We start from the raw sequence: 19,062 nt of genomic DNA on the forward strand, positions 1-19,062 counted from the left end.
CCTGGCAGCCCTGATTTAGAGGGGTTTACCAGGATTTTAATATCGATGTCCTAGGATGGTATTGACCAGTAGTGCTGCAGTGCTTAGGTGTGCACTGTAACCTCTTCTTTACCAAGAACAGGTCCACACATTGTTGAGCATTTATTTGGTCCTACACATATCTCACTTCTACTGATTTAAAGGAAAATAAGTGCTGTTGATATTGCTGTCCTTGAGACACCCCTCTAAAAACAAGTTCTGCAAGGGTTGTGATCTGTCTGGGGACTGTATATACAGATCTAATGGAGAACGACATGACCGGGAGATGTACAAATCTTACATATAAAATCACCATTTGCCTCTATGAGATTAGATTATTCACGTGTACAGTAAGGCTCCATGTACTATTATGGGCCCTTAGTGTAACCTGATTTACCATGTGTGTAAGCATTTTAGTGGGTACAGTTGCTCGGACTAGTTCAGAAGGACACCATACATCATACATATGGCCTCATCTTAGAGGGATTTGATCCCATGAAGTTTTGGATTCAGTTGCCGCATTAACTGTATTTATGTTGAATAGAGGAAACAAGGGAGAAGCCTGAAGTAAAGTCAGAGCCCGCTGTGTAACACTTTAGGTTATTTAGGCTACATAAAGTGGATAGTAGATTGATAGCCCTAATTCTTATTTATTTATCATTATTTATTCATTTCCTTGTTCCGTGCACATAGCCGTCTAGGTGTGAGGATTATCCAGGTCTGTAATACCCGATGGGTGTAACACTCATTATTAGCTGCTACTTGTCATTACACTGAAGGATGAAGCTTATATGAATACTGAATATTATGGGCAGTACAGGGTGACATCTCCATAATACAATGCTTCACGTCCTCTGCCCAACCCATTAATAAAGTCTCTCTGGATCCGGGCATTTTATGTAGTTTACCAGATGGGGTTAACAGGAACTTGTTAATTGTCAGATCTTATAGCTACTTAAAGTGGATCTGTTCGCAGAAAAACAGGGGTATAATATAGGCACAAGGCTAGATAGGGCTAGTCATCAGGATCCTGGGTATACATTTTGTATCTATAGTCCTTTCCTTCACTGAGATATAAGGCTTTATATTATACAATTAAGACCCAAAATATCAGGCTAGGTTCACATTGCCGTTTTCATCTTGCCCATTAAAGGGGTACTCCACTGCCCCAGCATTCGGAACATTTTGTTCTGAATGCTTGGAGCGAGTGGTGGGGGTCATGACGTCATGCCACACCCCCTAACATAGACTTGCATTGAGGGGGCATGATGTGACGTTAGGAGGGGCATGCCCGTGACGTCACGACCCCCACAGCCCGCACCCGGCGTTCGGAACAAAATGTTCCGAACGCTGGGGCAGTGGAGTACCCTTTTAAGGGTCCTTTCTGCTTTTTTTTTTTTTTTTTCTTTCTCCGAGTCAAATGGGCCCTGAAACAGGTCGGGTGCATACGGTACCTTGGGTAAACTAGATGGAAATACAATGTTTATCGCTCGTCACCCTGGGTTATGACTTTTGTTCAGCTCTAGCTCTCTGGTCGCACATGCTCAGTTGCATCACTAGGTCATATAGGAGGGTTTTGTTTGAAACAGCAGATGATAAGAACTAGGAACTAATGTGGGAGGCTCAGCTGTGAGGGAGCACAATACGAAGCGCACAATAGTGGGGAGAGTTCCTCTTTAGCAGTCAGGGACGTAGAGGAGGACAGCCTGGTGTTGTCTTATCTACCATTGCCACAAAGCACATAAGAAGCAAAGGCAAGACCAAAAAAATGGGGCCTGTACAAACTTAGCTTGCAATGAGAAACAGCGTTCGGCACAGCCAGCCGTACAGCCTGAGGATCGCTCTTGGTGAAACAGGTGTGTGTATATGCCGCTGCTGATGGGGGGCTCAGCCGGGACAGAGTCAAACATCAAACGTGCAGAAGAGCATTAGAAAATAAGCGGCACTCACCACGTCCAGGCAAGCGACAACTTCTTTAATGAACGTGCAGTTAAGACCTACAGGTGCAGGGAGACAGGAACACCGGAGAATCCGGCAGACTGGTCACAGCCGTATCTTGCTTCCGCACTTCGTCAGACCAAGTCTGGTCTGACGAAGTGCGGAAGCACGATACGGCTGTGACCAGTCTGCCGTATTCTCTGGCGTTCCTGTCTCCCTGCACCTGTAGGTCTGAACTGCACGTTCATGAAATAAAGAAGTTGTCGCTTGCCTGAATGTGGTGAGTGCCGCTTATTTTCTAATGCTCTTCTGCACGTTTGACTGTACAAACGTAGGGTATAGAATTAGTGATATAACGCTGTTTTGAGTGGAATTGACAATTTTAACGTATTTTAAGCATCTTTGTGGAGACATTTGATATTGGTTAAACTAACCAACATGAACACTGCCTTGTCCTATTTCCTCTGATCTAGAGACACTCTAGTGATGGACGATAACTTTTCATTCTTTGTTTTTCAGCTAACGTTTTCGGTTATCGGATCGCTGAATGGCGTGCACATGTTTGCCAATAACCAGGATGTCCTTTTAATGTCTACACGCACCGAGAATAGCAGGGTGGTGTGGAGAACCTTCCATGACAGGTAAGTGACCGATGGGAGGATCCGCATTGTCTTCATCAGTATCACTGCTATACAGTTACCACAGCTTTATTAGGATTTAGCAATAAGCTGAGAGGTCTCTGAGCAATTGCTGAGTTTAGAAAGTTTTAGGGACATATTCAAAATAATTTTTTCAAAAACTTTGCGTTTCCATCAGATATTCAAAATGTTTTACATGAGAATGATCCAAGGTTTACACTAGCCATGCCAGTGTTGCAAAAGTGGACGCAGTGACATATATTTCATGTTTTACATGATATTTTTAAAGGGTGAGAGTCAGTTTTACATAAAAAATGTTTATCTTTTTTTTATTTTTATTTTATTAGTTTTTTTTTTGGGGGGGGGGGGGGGGGGGGGGTACTCCGCTGCTCAGTGTTTGGAACAAACTGTTCCGAATGCTGGAGCCGGCACCGGGAGCTCGTGACTTCATAGCCCCGCCCCCATTATGTCATGCCCCGCCCCCTCAATGCAAGTCTATGGGAGGGGGCTTGGCGGCTGTAGGCGCTGGTCATGGAGTTTACTGGATGACTGTGGTGCACTGGATGACTGTGGTGCCGCAGCAGAGATCCCAGGGCTCCCCAGCAGCGGGACCCCTGCGATTAGACATCTTATCCCCTATCCTTTGGATAGGGGATAAGATGTTTTCTGGCGGAGTACCCCTTTAAGGACATTTTCCAGGTAAATACAAAGGGTTGGAAGGTATTTAATCAATAATTTTTAATATACTTCTTTTGTAATAAAATCCCTAAAGGGATTTTCCAGGAGTAGAAAATGTTTTTTTGTAACTTGTTTGATCCTCTTAATACTGCATACCTCCAACTATGTAAAAGCAATACTTTAGGATTGTGTCAGGTGCTTGGTCATTGGATACAGTGACATGTATGTTCATTAAAGGGAAACTGTCCTCTGTATCACCCGCACCTGATCTTCTGTCCGTGGCTCCATTCTTTGGCAATCCGGGGTCTAATGCTTGGTGTCCCCTGTGCATGGAACCAGCTGATTCTCTGAAGGTCTGTACACGCTGGCTTCTTCAGTGTAACTCCTCTTCCCCCTGTGCTGAGCTTGCTGTGCTGCAGAATAGAGCTCCACTCTGCAGCATATTGGCTCTTCTCTGCATGCACAATAGCTGCGGCTACAGCTGTTGTGATCCAGAATGGAGCCACGGACGGAAGATCGGGAATTATGATTTTTGTCAGTGTTACCCACACTAGTGCAGTTGGTACTGATGACAGATTCCCTATTTAAAGGGGTAATCCACTGGAAAACATTTTTTTTTATCAGCTAGTGCCAGAAAGTTAAACAAATTTGTAAATTACTTCTATTAAAAAATCTTAATCCTTCCAGTGCTTATCAGCTGCTGTTATGATCCACAGGAAGTTCTTTTCTTTTTTAATTTCCTTTCTGTCTGACCACAGTGCTCTCTGCTGACATCTCTGTCCATTTTAGGGACTGTCCAGAGCAGCAGAGGTTTTCAATGGGAATTTACTACTACTACTTTGAACAATTCCTAAAATGGACAGAAGTGTCAGTAGAGAGCACTGTGGTCAGACAGAAAGGAAATTTAAAAAGAAAAGAACTTCCTGTGGATCATAACAGCAGCTGATAAGTACTGAAAGGATTAAGATTTTTTAATAGAAATAATTTACAAATCTGTTTAACTTTCTGGCACCAGTTGATTTAAAAATTTTTTTTTTCCAGTGGACTACCCCTTTAATTGGGTTTTCTAGGACATTATTAATGGCCTTTTCCAGTGTTTCCAAACCAGGGTGCCTCCAACCATTGCAAAACTACAACTCCTAGCATGCCTGGACAGCCAAAGGCTATGGGAGGGGGCGTGACGGCCCTCCCATAGACATGAATGGAGGGAGCGTGGTGTGACGTCACGTACCCAGTCCCAGAAACCCGGAGGTTTCCGAAACTAGAGATTCAGCACCCGCAAAAAATGCGGGTGCTGCAGGGAGATCGCGGGGGGTCTCTGCAGTGGGACCCCGGTGATCAGACCTCTTAGCCCCTATCCTTTGGATAGGGGATAAAATGTTTTTGCCCGGAATACCCCTTTAAAAAAAAAGTTTGCTCTGGACAACCCCTTGGAACACAGCGATTTATACATGTATTATTATCAGACGCGTCAAAGGGAAATACACATTGGTGGACATTACACTATATGTCATGTATAACTGCTCTGTAAGTGACTAGACCTTCTAAGAATAGAGAATTGGAGAGAAAGTTTGCGTCCCCTGATGAATCAGTAGTAGTAAGTGACTAGAGATAACGTTACATTTTAAGCAGTAGTTTTCAGTCATATTAGTAATATATATTGCGTTCATAGTGATGTCATGTGACACAGATAACCTGTTCTATTATTAGAGCTGTGATTAAAGATGATTGATGATTCCGCACAACCGCCCTCAAACAATTTCTTACCTGCCAGTTTTACTTAATCTGTGTACAAAGGCCTTAAACAAGTATTTGACCCCCCCCCCCCCCCCCCCAAGCTTCATGCTTGCTTCTATGTTTGTATACTTATGACGTATTTAACTCAAATGTACACAAAAAAAATGACTTCATTTAGTTGTACTTGACGCTCCCAGGCCAGGAAAGGGACAAATACTTTGTTGAGCATTTTTATTCAGTTATATATTTATTTATTATTTTATTTTTGTAGCATTAACTTAATCGTGATGTCCTGTGAAAATACGGCCAGCGACTTCTCATTGAACAAACTACTGGAGAATGTCTTCAGCGCCATGGTATGTAAGTCATCATTTGCCATTGTGAACTTAAAGGGGTACTCGACAACATGTCTGATCGCGGGGGGTCTGGCCATGGGACCCCCCTGTGATCTGGCCGGTGCTGTGGCATCACCATCATGGAAGCCTGGGGCTTCCGTGATTGTGACGTTGCGCCATGCCCCCTCCATTCATGTCTATGGGAGGGGGCGTGATGGCTAGTACACAGCCATCACTCCTCCTCTCATAGATATGAATGGAGGGGGCATGATGGCTGTGTTTGCCAGTCACCCGGCACGGCACGGAGTGCGCTCCGCGCACCGGATGACTGGGGAGCTGCGGCAGAGATCTCGGGGTCCCCAGCGGCTGGACCCCTGCAATCAGACATCTTATCCCCTATCCTTTGGATAGGAGATAACATGTTGAGCAGCGGAGTACCCCTTTAAAGGAGTACTCCAGTACTGGGCGTGTTGGCCATGGCTTTGTGCGGGGGTCAACACACTCCCTTCCTGAGAACTGCTGAAGTTCTGTGCTGGAGATCGCAGGGGTTCCAGTGGTCAGACCCCCCCGTGATCTAAAACTTATCCCCTATTCTTTGGACAGGGATACGTTTTACTGCACTGCAGTACTTCTTGAAGTGTACATCTTTAAGTGTTGGCTAAGTGCTGCTTAAGGTACCTATACACACCCAAATATCTTAATTTGGCCAACAGCTATCTCTCCTGATCCCTCCCTACACATGAACATTCAGCTTGGCCGAGTGTTTTTGTATTCTGTATAAAGAAAGGAGTGGTGAGTTGCTGCCACAATCAAAGAGAAGAATGGAGGGGGAGCATTTATGATCCGAGCACTTACGATCAGGTGAAGACTTGGTCTTTATTCAAGGTGCATAACAATTCCCATAGTGCAGGACGCCAAGGTATGCAGTGTGGGGAAGTATACAGCCGCTTTCGCGCCGAGGGCTGGCGCTTCTTCAGACTCCACCTCTTCCACCACATGGAGGCAGGTAAATACACCTCTCCTCACATGTCACGGAAGGTGGGTGTTCCCTTACAAAAGTTAAAAACAGTAATACACATAGAAACTATCCAACTTGCAAGAAACTTTTCACGGAATGATAATCATGTCTCTTCTATTGTTAAGTCCAAGACCTCCCTGGGCGTTCGTTTTCAGAATCCATCTCCCTTCTTTCTGTAGGAGCATTTTCTTTGTGTCCCCCGCCTCCCAGTGTCCCACTGTAAGGTTTTTGGATCACTATTGTGCTCATCTCGTATATGGGAGATGAGCCTAGGGGATCCCTTACCTGTTTTTATAGAATTCACATGCTCTCTGAATCGGATATTAACAGAGCGGGTGGTACAGACAATATAGAATCTTTTACACAGCGGATGGCGGAGACTACATTTTTTGTCTGACAACACATGAAATCTTTACAGACCACTTCTACTCCTCCTTGGTTTTCTGTACAACAAAAGTTACACCAATTGCAACTACAGCACTTAAAGGTCCCTTTTGGTGTGTCCTAATTGAGCCAGTTTGCACTAGGGGAGCTGCTGACTAGGACATTTTGCAAATTCTTGCATTTTTTTAAGGTGACCAGGGGTCTATTTATTGTGTTCTCTCTCATATCTGGGTCATTCTGCAAAAGGGACCATTGTTGTTAATTTATTTTTTTATTTTTTGGGCCACTGGACTATAAGTTAATGAGAGAGAGAAAAACATTTGACACTTGTTGCTTCTATCCAATTGAGAGCGAGATTTTTTGCCTGTCAAAAGGGATTCTCTTTTTACACTGCATGCTCTTCTCAACACCTCATCCAACACTTCACTTGGGTATCCTTTTTGTGTTAGACGTGCATGCAAAACTCGTGCCTGCACTCGAAAGTTACCATCCCTACTATTAATTCTCTTAAGTCTCAGGAACTGTCCATAAGGGACCGCCCTCTTAACGTGTTCGGGGTGGTAACTTCCATAGTGCAAGAGCGAGTTGCACGCCGAGGGTTTCCGGTAAACCTTGGTGATAACTTCACCATTGAACAAACTCACCACAACGTCCTGTTATTGTAGTTCAGAACCCCCAATTTTCTAAGTGAATTTGAGGTTCATGTCATTTCCATTGTTCAGGGTGGACACGAAGTCCACAAAGGTGGATTCCATGCCCGTCCACACAAATCTGTAATACCGGGCAATAAAACCTATATATTTGTTACAGTCAGTGAGGATGTATTTCTTTTCCAACTCTGCAACAGTTGCCAGTGTGCAGACCACAAGGGTTCCCATGGCCACCCCACTGGTTTGGGTATACCAGTCACTGCCAAATTTAAAGGAATTACAAGAAAGGATAAACCTTAAAGAATCACAAATAAAGTTTATGTAGTTCACGCTTTTTCGAGGAAACCCCTGAGGACTTCTATGCCTTTTCCCTGTGGAATACTTGTGTAGAGACTTTCGATATCTATCGACACAAGTATACAGTTTTCAGGCACCAGGAGTCCCTCGAGTGACTGGAAAAAATTGTTTGTATCTTGCACCAAAGTTAGAATCTCGGTGAGTAAAGAATGTGGACTTTGTGTCAGCGATGAACGATGGAAATTATATGAACCTCAATTTTATGTGGAAAATTGGGGGTTCTGAACTAGAATTCCTGGACGTTGTGGTGAGTTTGTTCAATGGTGAAGTTATCACCAAGGGTTACCGGAAACCCACGCCGTGCAACTCGCTCTTGCTCTATGGAATCTACCACCCTGAACACGTTAAGAGGGCGGTCCCTTATGGACAGTTCCTGAGACTTAAGAGAATTAATAGTAGGGATGGTGACTTTCGAGTGCAGGCACGAGTTTTGCACGCACATCTAACACAAAAAGGATACCCAAGTGAAGTGTTGGATGAGGCGTTGAAAAGAGCACGCAGTGTAAAAAGAGAATCCCTTTTGACAGGCAACAAAAATCTCGCTCTCCATTAGATAGAAGCAACAAGTGTCATCAATGTTTTTCTTTCTCATTTACTTATAGTCCAGTGGCCCAAAAAAAAAAAAAATCAATTAACAACAATGGTCCCTTTTGCAGAATTACCCAGATCGGAGAGAGAAAACTATAAATAGACCCCTGGTCACCTTCAAAAAATGCAGAGTCAGCAGCTCTTTTATAGACACCTCCCCCAGTGCAAACTGGCTAATTAAGGATACACCAAAAGGTACCTTTTAAGTGCGGTAGTTGCAATTGGTGTAACTTTTGTTGTACAGACAAATTGGTTAACCTAGGAGGAGTAGAAGTGGTCTGTAAAGATTTTGTGTGTTGTTGGACAGAAAATGTAGTCTACGCCATCCGCTGGGCCTGTAAAAGATTCTATATTGGCTGTACCACCCGCTCTGTTAATATCAGATTTGGGGACACAAAGAAAATGCTCCTACAGAAAGAAGGGAGATGGATTCTGAAAACGAACGCCCAGGGAGGTCTTGGACTTAACAATAGATGAGACATGATTGTCATTCTGTGAAAAGTTTCTTGCAAGTTGGATAGTTTCTATGTGTATTACTGTTTTTAACTTTTTTATGGAAACGACCACCTTCCGTGACGTGTGAGGAGAGGTGTATTTACCTGCCTCCTGGTGGCAGAAGTGGCGTAGTCTGAAGCGGGAAAGCGGCTGTTGACTTCACCACACTGCATACCTTGGCGTCCTGCGCTATGAGAATTGTTATGCACCTTGAATAAAGATAAAGTCTGCACCTGAGTGCTTTTCACTTTCACGTGCACTTTCACTTTGGGTATGAGCAAAGTGAGGAGCTGTATAGGCTTCTGCTAACAGAGTAGCGCTACTTCTATTCCCTGTCGGGACCATGGGACAAGCCCGGTTTAAACACAACATTGCCGATCTCTGTATCTTCTTAGCTCATGTGAGTTGCTGCCAGACTCCTGGTGGTGGTTTATCTCTCTAAAAACAAAAGCTTTGGGAAGCTGAAATCCAACATGACGAATACCGTTCTCCCTGACATCATCTTTGTCGGTCAGGCAGTCCCACCGGAAATGTGGGTTTTGCCAACTTGTGTTTATTGGGCCTTTTTGTATGCAAATGTTCTTTTCTCCAAAGGGAAGGGTCTATAGGAAAAGCTATATCCTAATAGTTAAACCTCCAAAAGGAAGGCTGACCCTTTCTTTTGAAAGTTTAACTATTAGGTTATAGTTTTTCCTGTAGAAATCTGTAGTAATGAGACTCTGGTGTGTATGAGAGTTGTTTTTTTTTATTTTTTTCTTCTTCTAGGCTTTACCTACTTTAGAGCTTATGGAGGCGACATATGTCACATGGATTCTTTCTTGCGTTCTTTTAAGCATAAGTCCAAAGAAGGGAGTCGGCGCAATCTTCAGTGTGCCACGCTAGGTGGTACAATTGCCGAGGCAACAGTGGCACGCTCAGTATGGTTCCTTGTTTTCTGATGAAGGGGACTCGCGCACAGAACCTAGGCAACTAAATGGACCAGCGTGACCTGCTTCCTCGCAAGAGAGCTAAAGATAGCACAAGCTAAAAATGTTGTAGTTAGGCTTTAAATTCCTGTGTCATGATCTGCCCCCATATACCCTGCACTAGGTATAGCACAGTGTATCCGTTCTGCTTGGAGTCTTTCATTAAAAGAATTCCTAAGCAGATGTCATATATTTTGTACAACAAGACTTTGGATTGTACAAAAACTTGGAAAAAAAATCAATTTTACTATTGTCCTCCTTGGTCGCCTTCCTGGCCCTTAATTTGTTGACTTTTAAAGGCAGTGCTATAAACGGGGACATTATTCCTTTACTACAGGCATGGAAGGTCATAGTGTAAAATGTTATCAATACAGTGTGTTAAGAAGTCATTTGTGTGGTTTAACACTTGCAGAATGTGCACTTGACTCTTGTCATAATTTCCCCAACAATGTTTCTATACTATTCTGAATTTATGTAAGGTGATATATAGTCTCTCAAGAAAGCAGCACTCCAGTAAATATGGTGGTGCACGCTGCAATAGATCCAGGTCACAGATCCAAGATTTAGACAGCAAACAAATAGGCAGTGGCACTCCAATAATGTGAAAAAAAAATGGTAGTTTTAATTTACACAAGCATGTAAGTGTAGCCTGTTTGTGATATTTATATATACATATATGTGTGTGTGTGTTTGTATGTGTATATATATATATATATATATATATATATGTATATATATATGTATGTGTGTGTGTGTATATATATATAATATGTGTGTGTGTATATATAAATATATATAATAGAAACAGTTCATCAACAGCTTATCCAGGATGGCACATCAATGCGAACTGTGGCAAGAAGTTTGCTGTGTCTGTCAGCGTAGTGTCCAGAGCATGGGTTGCTAACCGGAGACAGGCCAGTCCATCAGGAGACGTGTAGGAGGGCAACAACCCAGTGGCAGGACCGCTACCTCTGCCTTTGTGCAAGGAGGAGCACTGCCAGAGCCCTGCAAAATGTCCTCCAGCATACCAGAAATGTGCATGTGTCCACTCAAACGGTCAGAAACAGACTTTATGGATGGTATGAGGGCCCGATGTCCACAGGTGGGGGTTGAGCTTGCAGCCCAAGACCGTGCAGGACGTTTGGCATTTGCCAGAGAACACCAAAATTGGCAAATTCACCACTGGCGCCCTGTGCTCTTCACAGATGAAAGCAGGTTCACACTGAGCACATCTGACAGATGTGACAGAGTCTGGAGACGCCGTGGAGAACGTTCTGCTGCCTGCAACATCCTTCAGCATGACCGGTTTGGTGGTGGGTCAGTAATGGTGTGAGGTGGCATTTCTTTGGGGAGCCACACATCCCTCCATGTGCTTGCCAGTGGTATTAGGTACCGAGATGAGATCCTCAGAACCTTGTGAGACCATATGCTGGTGCGGTTGGCCCTTGGTTCCTCCTAATGCAAGACAATGCTAGACCTCATGTGGCTGGAGTGTGTCAGCAGCTCCTGCAAGAGGATGGCATTGATGCTATGAACTGGCCCGCCCGTTCCCCAGACCTGAATCCAATTGAGCATATCTGGGACATCATGTCTTGCTCCATCTACCAACGCCACATTGCACCACAGACTGTACAGGAGCATGCCACCTCATCAGGAGCATGCCCAGGCGTTGTAGGGAGGTCATACGGGCACATGGAGGCCACACACACTACTGAGCCTCATTGTGACTTGTTTTAAGGACATTACCTAAAGTTGGATCAGCCTGTAGTGTGGTTTTCCACTGTGATTTTGAGTGTGACTCCATATCCAGACCTCCATGGGTTGAAAAATTTGGTTTCCATTGATAATTTTTGGGTGATTTTGTTGTCAGCACATTCAACTATGTAAAGACGAAAGTATTTCATACGATTAGTTCATTCATTCAGATCTAGGATGTCTTTTCTTAGTGTTCCCTTTATGTTTTTTGAGCAGTGTATGTGTATATATATATATATATATATATATATATATGTATATATAGTGAATTTGAGTAGCCGTATTAGTCCAATGATGCAGATGCAAATCAAAAAATGTTGCAGTATCTTATAATTTTTTTTTGGACTTATATATTTGGACTTAAATATTTTTTATTGGACTAACGGAATTTTGTAGAGACAAGCTTTCAGGATTCCTCCCTTTATCAAGTCTAAAGCAAATCTGCTTTAGACTGATTTGCTTTAGACTTGATAAAGGGAGGAATCCCGAAAGCTTGTCTCTACAAAATTCTGTTAGTCCAATAAAAAAGGTTATTACAAGATACTGCGACATTTTTTGATTTGCATCTATATATATATATATATATATATATATATATATATATATGTATGTATGTATATATATATATATACACTGTGGACATGCAGCAGTTGAAAAGTGAATGAGTAATTCCAGGAAAATTTATTGCAGGAAATCCAGAAAGAAAAGCACATCAAGGAGGTATCGGGCTGGTAGAGGCCACCTTACCTTCATTACACAGAGCGCTCCAGGTTATTGTGGGTATAGCGCAACAACAAAAGGCGAGGAGCCACTTCTTTATTTTTTTATTTTTTTTTAGATAACCTTTGTAGAACCCCCTTTTATGATTTTTTTTTCCCTCCATTTGAGTGCTACTAATTCGTTTTCATTGTCAGGGTAAAAGCTATTCTGTTTGCCACATATAATAATTTTTTTCAATATTTGTTCGTTACTTCTGTAGGTTCTTGTGATCGGCTTAGATGACCTTGTCAATATAAAAAATGTGGAACGTTTGAAGAAGGAACTAAGAGTAAGTGCGACAGGTTCACCATATTATGAACAGCACATGATATGTCTTATGCAAATGTACCTAAAGATTTCCTTTCTTTTTACGGAATGTTCTTGGGGCTTTACATGTACTGCGATTTAGGATTAAAATGTTGGTAGATGGAGGGTTTAATGCCTGCAGCAATGATGGTCAACATTTATGGAAGGGTTCATTTTAGAATCCATTGGGATCTATGATATTAAAGGGGTTAATGTCTACTTCCCGGGCGGCCTAGGGTTGAAGATAGGTTAATACCAGCTTCCCTGCTTCTGTCAGGTAATTGAGGGATACATACTTACTTTAACGTGGTCTAGAATGGTAAAGGATAAATCTCTGCATTCCTGGTGGTCTAGGGTAATGGAGAGATTAATACTGGCTACACTGGTGGTGTGGGAAAGCCAAGAGGTTAATGTTTACTTACCTTGTGGTCTGGGGTAAAATAGTTAATCCAGTCTTCTCTAATGATCTAGAATAGTGAAGGGGTTAATGCCTGCCTCCCTGGTTTAGTGGTGCTTTAGGGTAGTGGAGAGATTAATGTCAGCTTCCCTGGGGGTGTAGGGTAATGGAGGTGTAAATGCCTGCTTTCGTGGTGGAATAGGGTAGTTGAAAGGCAAATGTCGTCGTCTTCCCTGGTGGTCTGGAATTTTTAAGCAGTTAATACCTGCTTCCCTGGTGTCCAGTGGTCTAGGGAAGTGAGAGAGTTAATGCCTGCTTCCTAGGTGGTCTAGGGTAGTGGAGGGGTTCATGCCTGCTTCCTGGTGGTCTAGGGTAGTGGAGCGGTTCATGCCTGCTTCCTGGTGGTCTAGGGTAGTGGAGCGGTTCATGCCTGCTTCCTGGTGGTCTAGGGTAGTGGAGGGGTTCATGCCTGCTTCCTGGTGGTCTAGGATAGTGAAGCGGTTCATGCCTGCTTCCTGGTGGTCTAGGATAGTGGAGCGGTTCATGCCTGCTTCCTGGTGGTGTAGGGTAAGTGGAGGGGTTCATGCCTGCTTCCCTGGTGATCTAGGGTAGTGGAGTGGTTCATGCCTGCTTCCTGGTGGTCTAGGGTAGTGGAGCGGTTCATGCCTGCTTCCTGGTGGTCTAGGGTAGTGGAGTGGTTCATGCCTGCTTCCTGGTGGTCTAGGGTAGTGGAGTGGTTCATGCCTGCTTCCTGGTGGTCTAGGGTAGTGGAGGGGTTCATGCCTGCTTCCTGGTGGTCTAGGATAGTGAAGCGGTTCATGCCTGCTTCCTGGTGGTCTAGGATAGTGGAGCGGTTCATGCCTGCTTCCTGGTGGTGTAGGGTAAGTGGAGGGGTTCATGCCTGCTTCCCTGGTGATCTAGGGTAGTGGAGTGGTTCATGCCTGCTTCCTGGTGGTCTAGGGTAGTGGAGGGGTTCATGCCTGCTTCCCTGGTTGTGTAGGGTAGTGGAGCGGTTCATGCCTGCTTCCTGGTGGTCTAGGGTAGTGGAGGGGTTCATGCCTGCTTCCTGGCGGTGTAGGCTAGTGGAGGGGTTCATGCCTGCTTCCCTGGTGATCTACGGTAGTGGAGGGGTTCATGCCTGCTTCCTGGTGGTCTAGGGTAGTGGAGGGGTTCATGCCTGCTTCCTGGTGGTCTAGGGTAGTGGAGGGGTTCATGGCTGCTTCCCTGGTTGTGTAGTATAGTGGAGGGGTTCATGCCTGCTTCCCTGGTTGTGTAGGGTAATGGAGGGGTTCATGCCTGCTTCCCTGGTGATCTAGGGTAGTGGAGGGGTTCATGCCTGCTTCCCTGGTTGTGTAGGGTAGTGGAGGGGTTCATGCCTGCTTCCCTGGTTGTGTAGGGTAGTGGAGGGGTTCATGCCTGCTTCCCTGGTTGTGTAGGGTAGTGGAGGGGTTCATGCCTGCTTCCCTAGTGATCTAGGGTAGTGGAGGGGTTCAATCCTGCTTACCTGATTGTCTAGGGTAGTGGAGGGGTTCATGCCTGCTTCCCTGGTGATCTAGGGTAGTGGAGGGGTTCATGCCTGCTTCCCTGGTGATCTAGGGTAGTGGAGGGGTTCATGCCTGCTTCCCTGGTTGTGTAGGGTAGTGGAGGGGTTCATGCCTGCTTCCCTGGTTGTGTAGGGTAGTGGAGGGGTTCATGCCTGCTTCCCTGGTGATCTAGGGTAGTGGAAGGGTGAATGTGTTTTTTCCTCCCATACACATGGAGCTTAGAAGTTAAAAGTTTTTAAATGGCCAAACACCAGAGATTCAGTAACTATCTGGACAACCTCCAAACTGGTCAGAAGCAAGTGGAAAGGCAGGGCACTTATAGTATAGATAATGTTGAATTTCAAATACTTTGCCCTTTTGTACTGGGGCCAGGGATTTCGAGCCTCGCCTCTCTACCCATTCCAAATAAATGAGGCATAGCTCTCAGCTGATCAAATATTTGTCTGAAAACTCTTAAAGGGATACTCCAATCGCCAGCGTGGAACTAAATATTCGGAACGCTGTTTTCGCACTGCGGGGGTAGGCCACGTCCCCTCGTGACTTCATGGCCACACCCCCTCAATGCAAGTCTATGGAAGGGTGCGTGACGGCTGTCACGCCCCTCCCATAGACTTGCATTGAGGGGGCGTGGCCGTGACATCACGAGGGGCACAGCCGACCCTGCAGCACGAAAACGGCATTCAGAACATTTAGTTCCACGCTGGCCAGTGGAGTACCCCTTTAAATGTGTGTCCACATGTTGTGGCCTATCACCAGTACCGCAGCTAATTACCGCATACGTCTTTGCTGTGAATGACCAAATTGCGGTTAAAATGGTGCATTTTACAGTAATTTGTATAGTTGTGGTAAACCGTGCCATTTTACTGCAGTTTTGGTCATTCGCTGCAAAATCTGCATGCATTAATTAGCTGCAATACCACTAATTAGCCACAGCGTGTGAACATGGGTGTGCGCCCAATATCTGGCAGCTGAGTATACGAGGCCACTTGTCTCTTGACAGATAATTGTTGTTTGAACAAGACTTTACAAGAGGCTACATAGCAATTTGCTTTCTCAAAGGATTGTGAAAGCAGTAATACGAGTTATTTTGTATAAGACACAAGTACAAATTGTCTTAGGTTACCGAGACCTAATGAACTTGAACTTGTCTGCTTGTCTAATGTTTTGCATAGAGAATGAATTTTTGTGGCTTTCTTTTCCAGGCATGCTACAAGTTGATTGACAGCTTCTTAACAGAGTCAGAGAAGATGGCAGACCTAACTCAATGTGTGGACTGCATCATTGCCCATGATGTGGCCATTCTTCAGGTTAGTGCTAAGCTTGCAGCACGGGGTACTAAGGCACTGCATGTACAGTGCTTGGTCAGAAGGGGTTAAATTAATGTTGTTTGGTAAACCCCCCCCCCCCCAACACGCGATCTCCTGCACAGCGCCTCGGTACTCAGCATGAATTGGGCATATCGACCACCTCTTGAAGCGGCGGCCAACATGCCCCCTCCTAGAAGCTCTATGGCAGAGCCAGAGAATGCCAAGAGCAGCGCTCTGGCTCTCCCATAGAGCTGCATGGAGGGGGTATGTTGGCGCAGTCAGACGCCCAGCAATCTGAGGGGTTTATGTCCTGGAGTTCTCCTTTAGCGTTATGTTTTTATGGTTCTAAACATCTATGCACGGGGTGTTACCAATTATGTTTGTTTATTTTTGTTAACTTTTATTTGAAAAAGGGGGCTGATTTAAACTTTTATTTAGGGGGGGGGGCTTTTTTTTTTTTACAATTATTGTCTTAATTTTTTTTCCAACTTTTTTTTCCTCCCCATTAGTGTTTTCCAGTGTGCCTCCAGTTGTTGCAGAACTACAACTCCCAGCATGCCCAGACAGCCAAAGGATGTAGGGCATGCTGGGAGTTGTAGTTTTGTAACAGCTTGGAGAGACAGAGATGCACTCCTGTGCTTGTAGACACTGATTAATGCTGTGCCATAGGAGCCTATAGCACAGCACTGATCAGTGTTATCAGCGCTCCATTACTACAGGCTGCCTGCATTATTGGAACCCTGATCGGATAAGCCGGAGGCAGGTAGGGAACCTCTGCCCATCCGCTCAGCTAATTGGGACCCCGATCAGCTCCACTGAGCTACCGAAGATTGTTTTCGCCACTTTAGATCCCGCGATAAACTTTGATCGTGGCGTCTAAAGGGTTAATGCGAGACAACACAACAGATTTTGTCGGTGGCCGCCAGATGAAATCTACAGTTGCAGAATTCTGAATATTAAATTATTAGCCTGTCTAGGACCAAGGGCAAACAGGTACGCCCTTAGTGTTTCCGTTCACCACCGGTAACGGGTGGTCAGTGGAACAGGCGGCCTGCTGAAATCGTTCAGCAGGCATCCCGTGCCAATGCCTGGGGGGTCCCTAATTCAGACCGGCGATTCCGGGTCATATGAGCCAGGAGGTGAGTAGTTGCCTAGCAACATCTGCAGGGCCACAGTTTGGAGACCACTCTGCAGTGGTCTCTAAACTTAAGCCCTCCAGATCTTGCAGAACTACAACTTCCAGTATGCCCATACAGCCCCCAGGCGTTGGTACGGGATGCCTGCTGAATGATTTCAGCAGGCATCCTGTTCCGTTCACCACCCGGTTACAGGTGGTGAACGGAAACTCTGAGGGTGTACCGGTACACCCTTGGTCCTTAAAGGGGAACTCTGGTGGAAAAAAAAAAATCAAATATACTGGTGCCATAAAGTTAAACAGTTTGTAAATTAAAGTATTATTAAATTGGCAAGTGCTGTATCTGATACAGCGCTTGCCAATTTAATAATACTTTTGTTACATATACCATATATTGGTGTGCATCAACAGGGGAGCACATCTATTGGCTTAGCAGCAGTCCAGCCACAGATCAGATCCAAACCCATCCAGCGCTAGTGAATTTATATAGAGCTTTGTAAATTACTTCTATTAAAAAATCCTAACCCTTCCAGTACTTATCAGCTGCTGTATACTAAAGATGTACTACAGAGAAATTTGTAAAGTTCTTTTCAGTCTGACCACAGTGCTGTCACCTCTGTCCGTGTCAGGAACTGTCCAGAGCAGGAAAGGTTTTCTATGGGGATATGCTTCTAATCTTGACAGTTCCTGACACGGACAGAGGTGTCAGCAGAGAGCACTGTTGTCAGACTGTAAAGAAATTTATCTGTAGTACTGGAAGGCTTCAGACTTTGAAATAGAAGTCATTTACAAATCTGTGTAACTTTCTGGCACCAGTTGATTTGAAAACATTTGTTTTCCACTTGTTTCCACCATAGTTCCCCTTCAAGCTCCTGGACACAAGGGCTTACCTGTACGCCTTTAGTCCTAGACAGGTTAATGATTTAATCTAAAACTCCACTTGCAGAATTCTGTAAGTGTAGATATCATGTGGCGGCCGCCGCCAAAATCCGTTTTCTCCTCCTTCTCGTTTTTCTCCTGGATGACAATGTACAGGCTACTGTGTTACTTCTCCTGTATGTCCCTCCTGACATGATTTCTCTCGAATCTGCTGTGCAATAAACGCTGACATGAAGACAACTGTACAAACCCTGAACATCTCTGCTTCACTGTATGAACCCTGTACATCTCTGCTTCCCTGTACAAACCCCGAACATCTCTGCTTCACTGTATGAACCCTGAACATCTCTGCTTCCCTGTACAAACCCTGAACATCTCTGCTTCACTGTATGAACCCTGAACATCTCTGCTTCACTGTACAAACCCTGAACATCTCTGCTTCCCTGTACAAACCCCGAACATCTCTGCTTCACTGTATGAACCCTGTGCATCTCTGCTTCACTGTATGAACCCCTTGCATCTCTGCTTCCCTGTATGAACCCCGTGCATCTCTGCTTCCCTGTATGAACCCCGTGCATCTCTGCTTCCCTGTATGAACCCCGTGCATCTCTGCTTCCCTGTATGAACCCCGTGCATCTCTGCTTCCCTGTATGAACCCCGTGCATCTCTGCTTCCCTGTATGAACCCCGTGCATCTCTGCTTCCCTGTATGAACCCTGTGCATCTCTGCTTCCCTGTATGGAACCCGTGCATCTCTGCTTCCCTGTATGAACCCCGTGCATCTCTGCTTCCCTGTATGAACCCTGTGCATCTCTGCTTCGCTGTATGAACCCTGTGCATCTCTGCTTCCCTGTATGAACCCCGTGCATTTCTGCTTCCCTGTATGGAACCCGTGCATCTCTGCTTCCCTGTATGAACCCTGTGCATCTCTGCTTCCCTGTATGAACCCTGTGCATCTTTGCTTACCTGTATGAACCCTGTGCATCTCTGCTTCCCTGTATGAACCCTGTGCATCTCTGCTTCCCTGTATTAACCCTGTGCATCTCTGCTTCCCTGTATTAACCCCATGCATCTCTGCTTCCCTGTATGAACCCCGTGTATCTTTGCTTCCCTGTATGAACCCCGTGCATTTCTGCTTCCCTGTATGGAACCCGTTCATTTCTATGTCTCTGTATGAACA

The 19,062-nt window shown here is 44.9% G+C and overlaps 1 protein-coding gene across 4 annotated transcripts in view; it reads left to right on the forward strand.

The window, feature by feature from the left end:
• Positions 1 to 19,062, forward strand: part of FUZ (fuzzy planar cell polarity protein) — a 101,364-nt gene that overhangs the window by 15,688 nt on the left and 66,614 nt on the right. For all 4 annotated transcript variants that reach the window (XM_056541998.1, XM_056541995.1, XM_056541996.1 and 1 more), the window contains exons 2-5: positions 2,476 to 2,597; positions 5,281 to 5,365; positions 12,536 to 12,604; positions 15,765 to 15,869. In XM_056541998.1, the coding sequence (XP_056397973.1) occupies positions 2,515 to 2,597; positions 5,281 to 5,365; positions 12,536 to 12,604; positions 15,765 to 15,869 (342 nt within the window). In that variant the 5' untranslated portion in view covers positions 2,476 to 2,514. The remainder of the gene's footprint in view (positions 1 to 2,475; positions 2,598 to 5,280; positions 5,366 to 12,535; positions 12,605 to 15,764; positions 15,870 to 19,062) is intronic.

This window comes from Hyla sarda, chromosome 10 (assembly GCF_029499605.1).
Source record: "Hyla sarda isolate aHylSar1 chromosome 10, aHylSar1.hap1, whole genome shotgun sequence".
NCBI lineage: Eukaryota > Metazoa > Chordata > Amphibia > Anura > Hylidae > Hyla > Hyla sarda.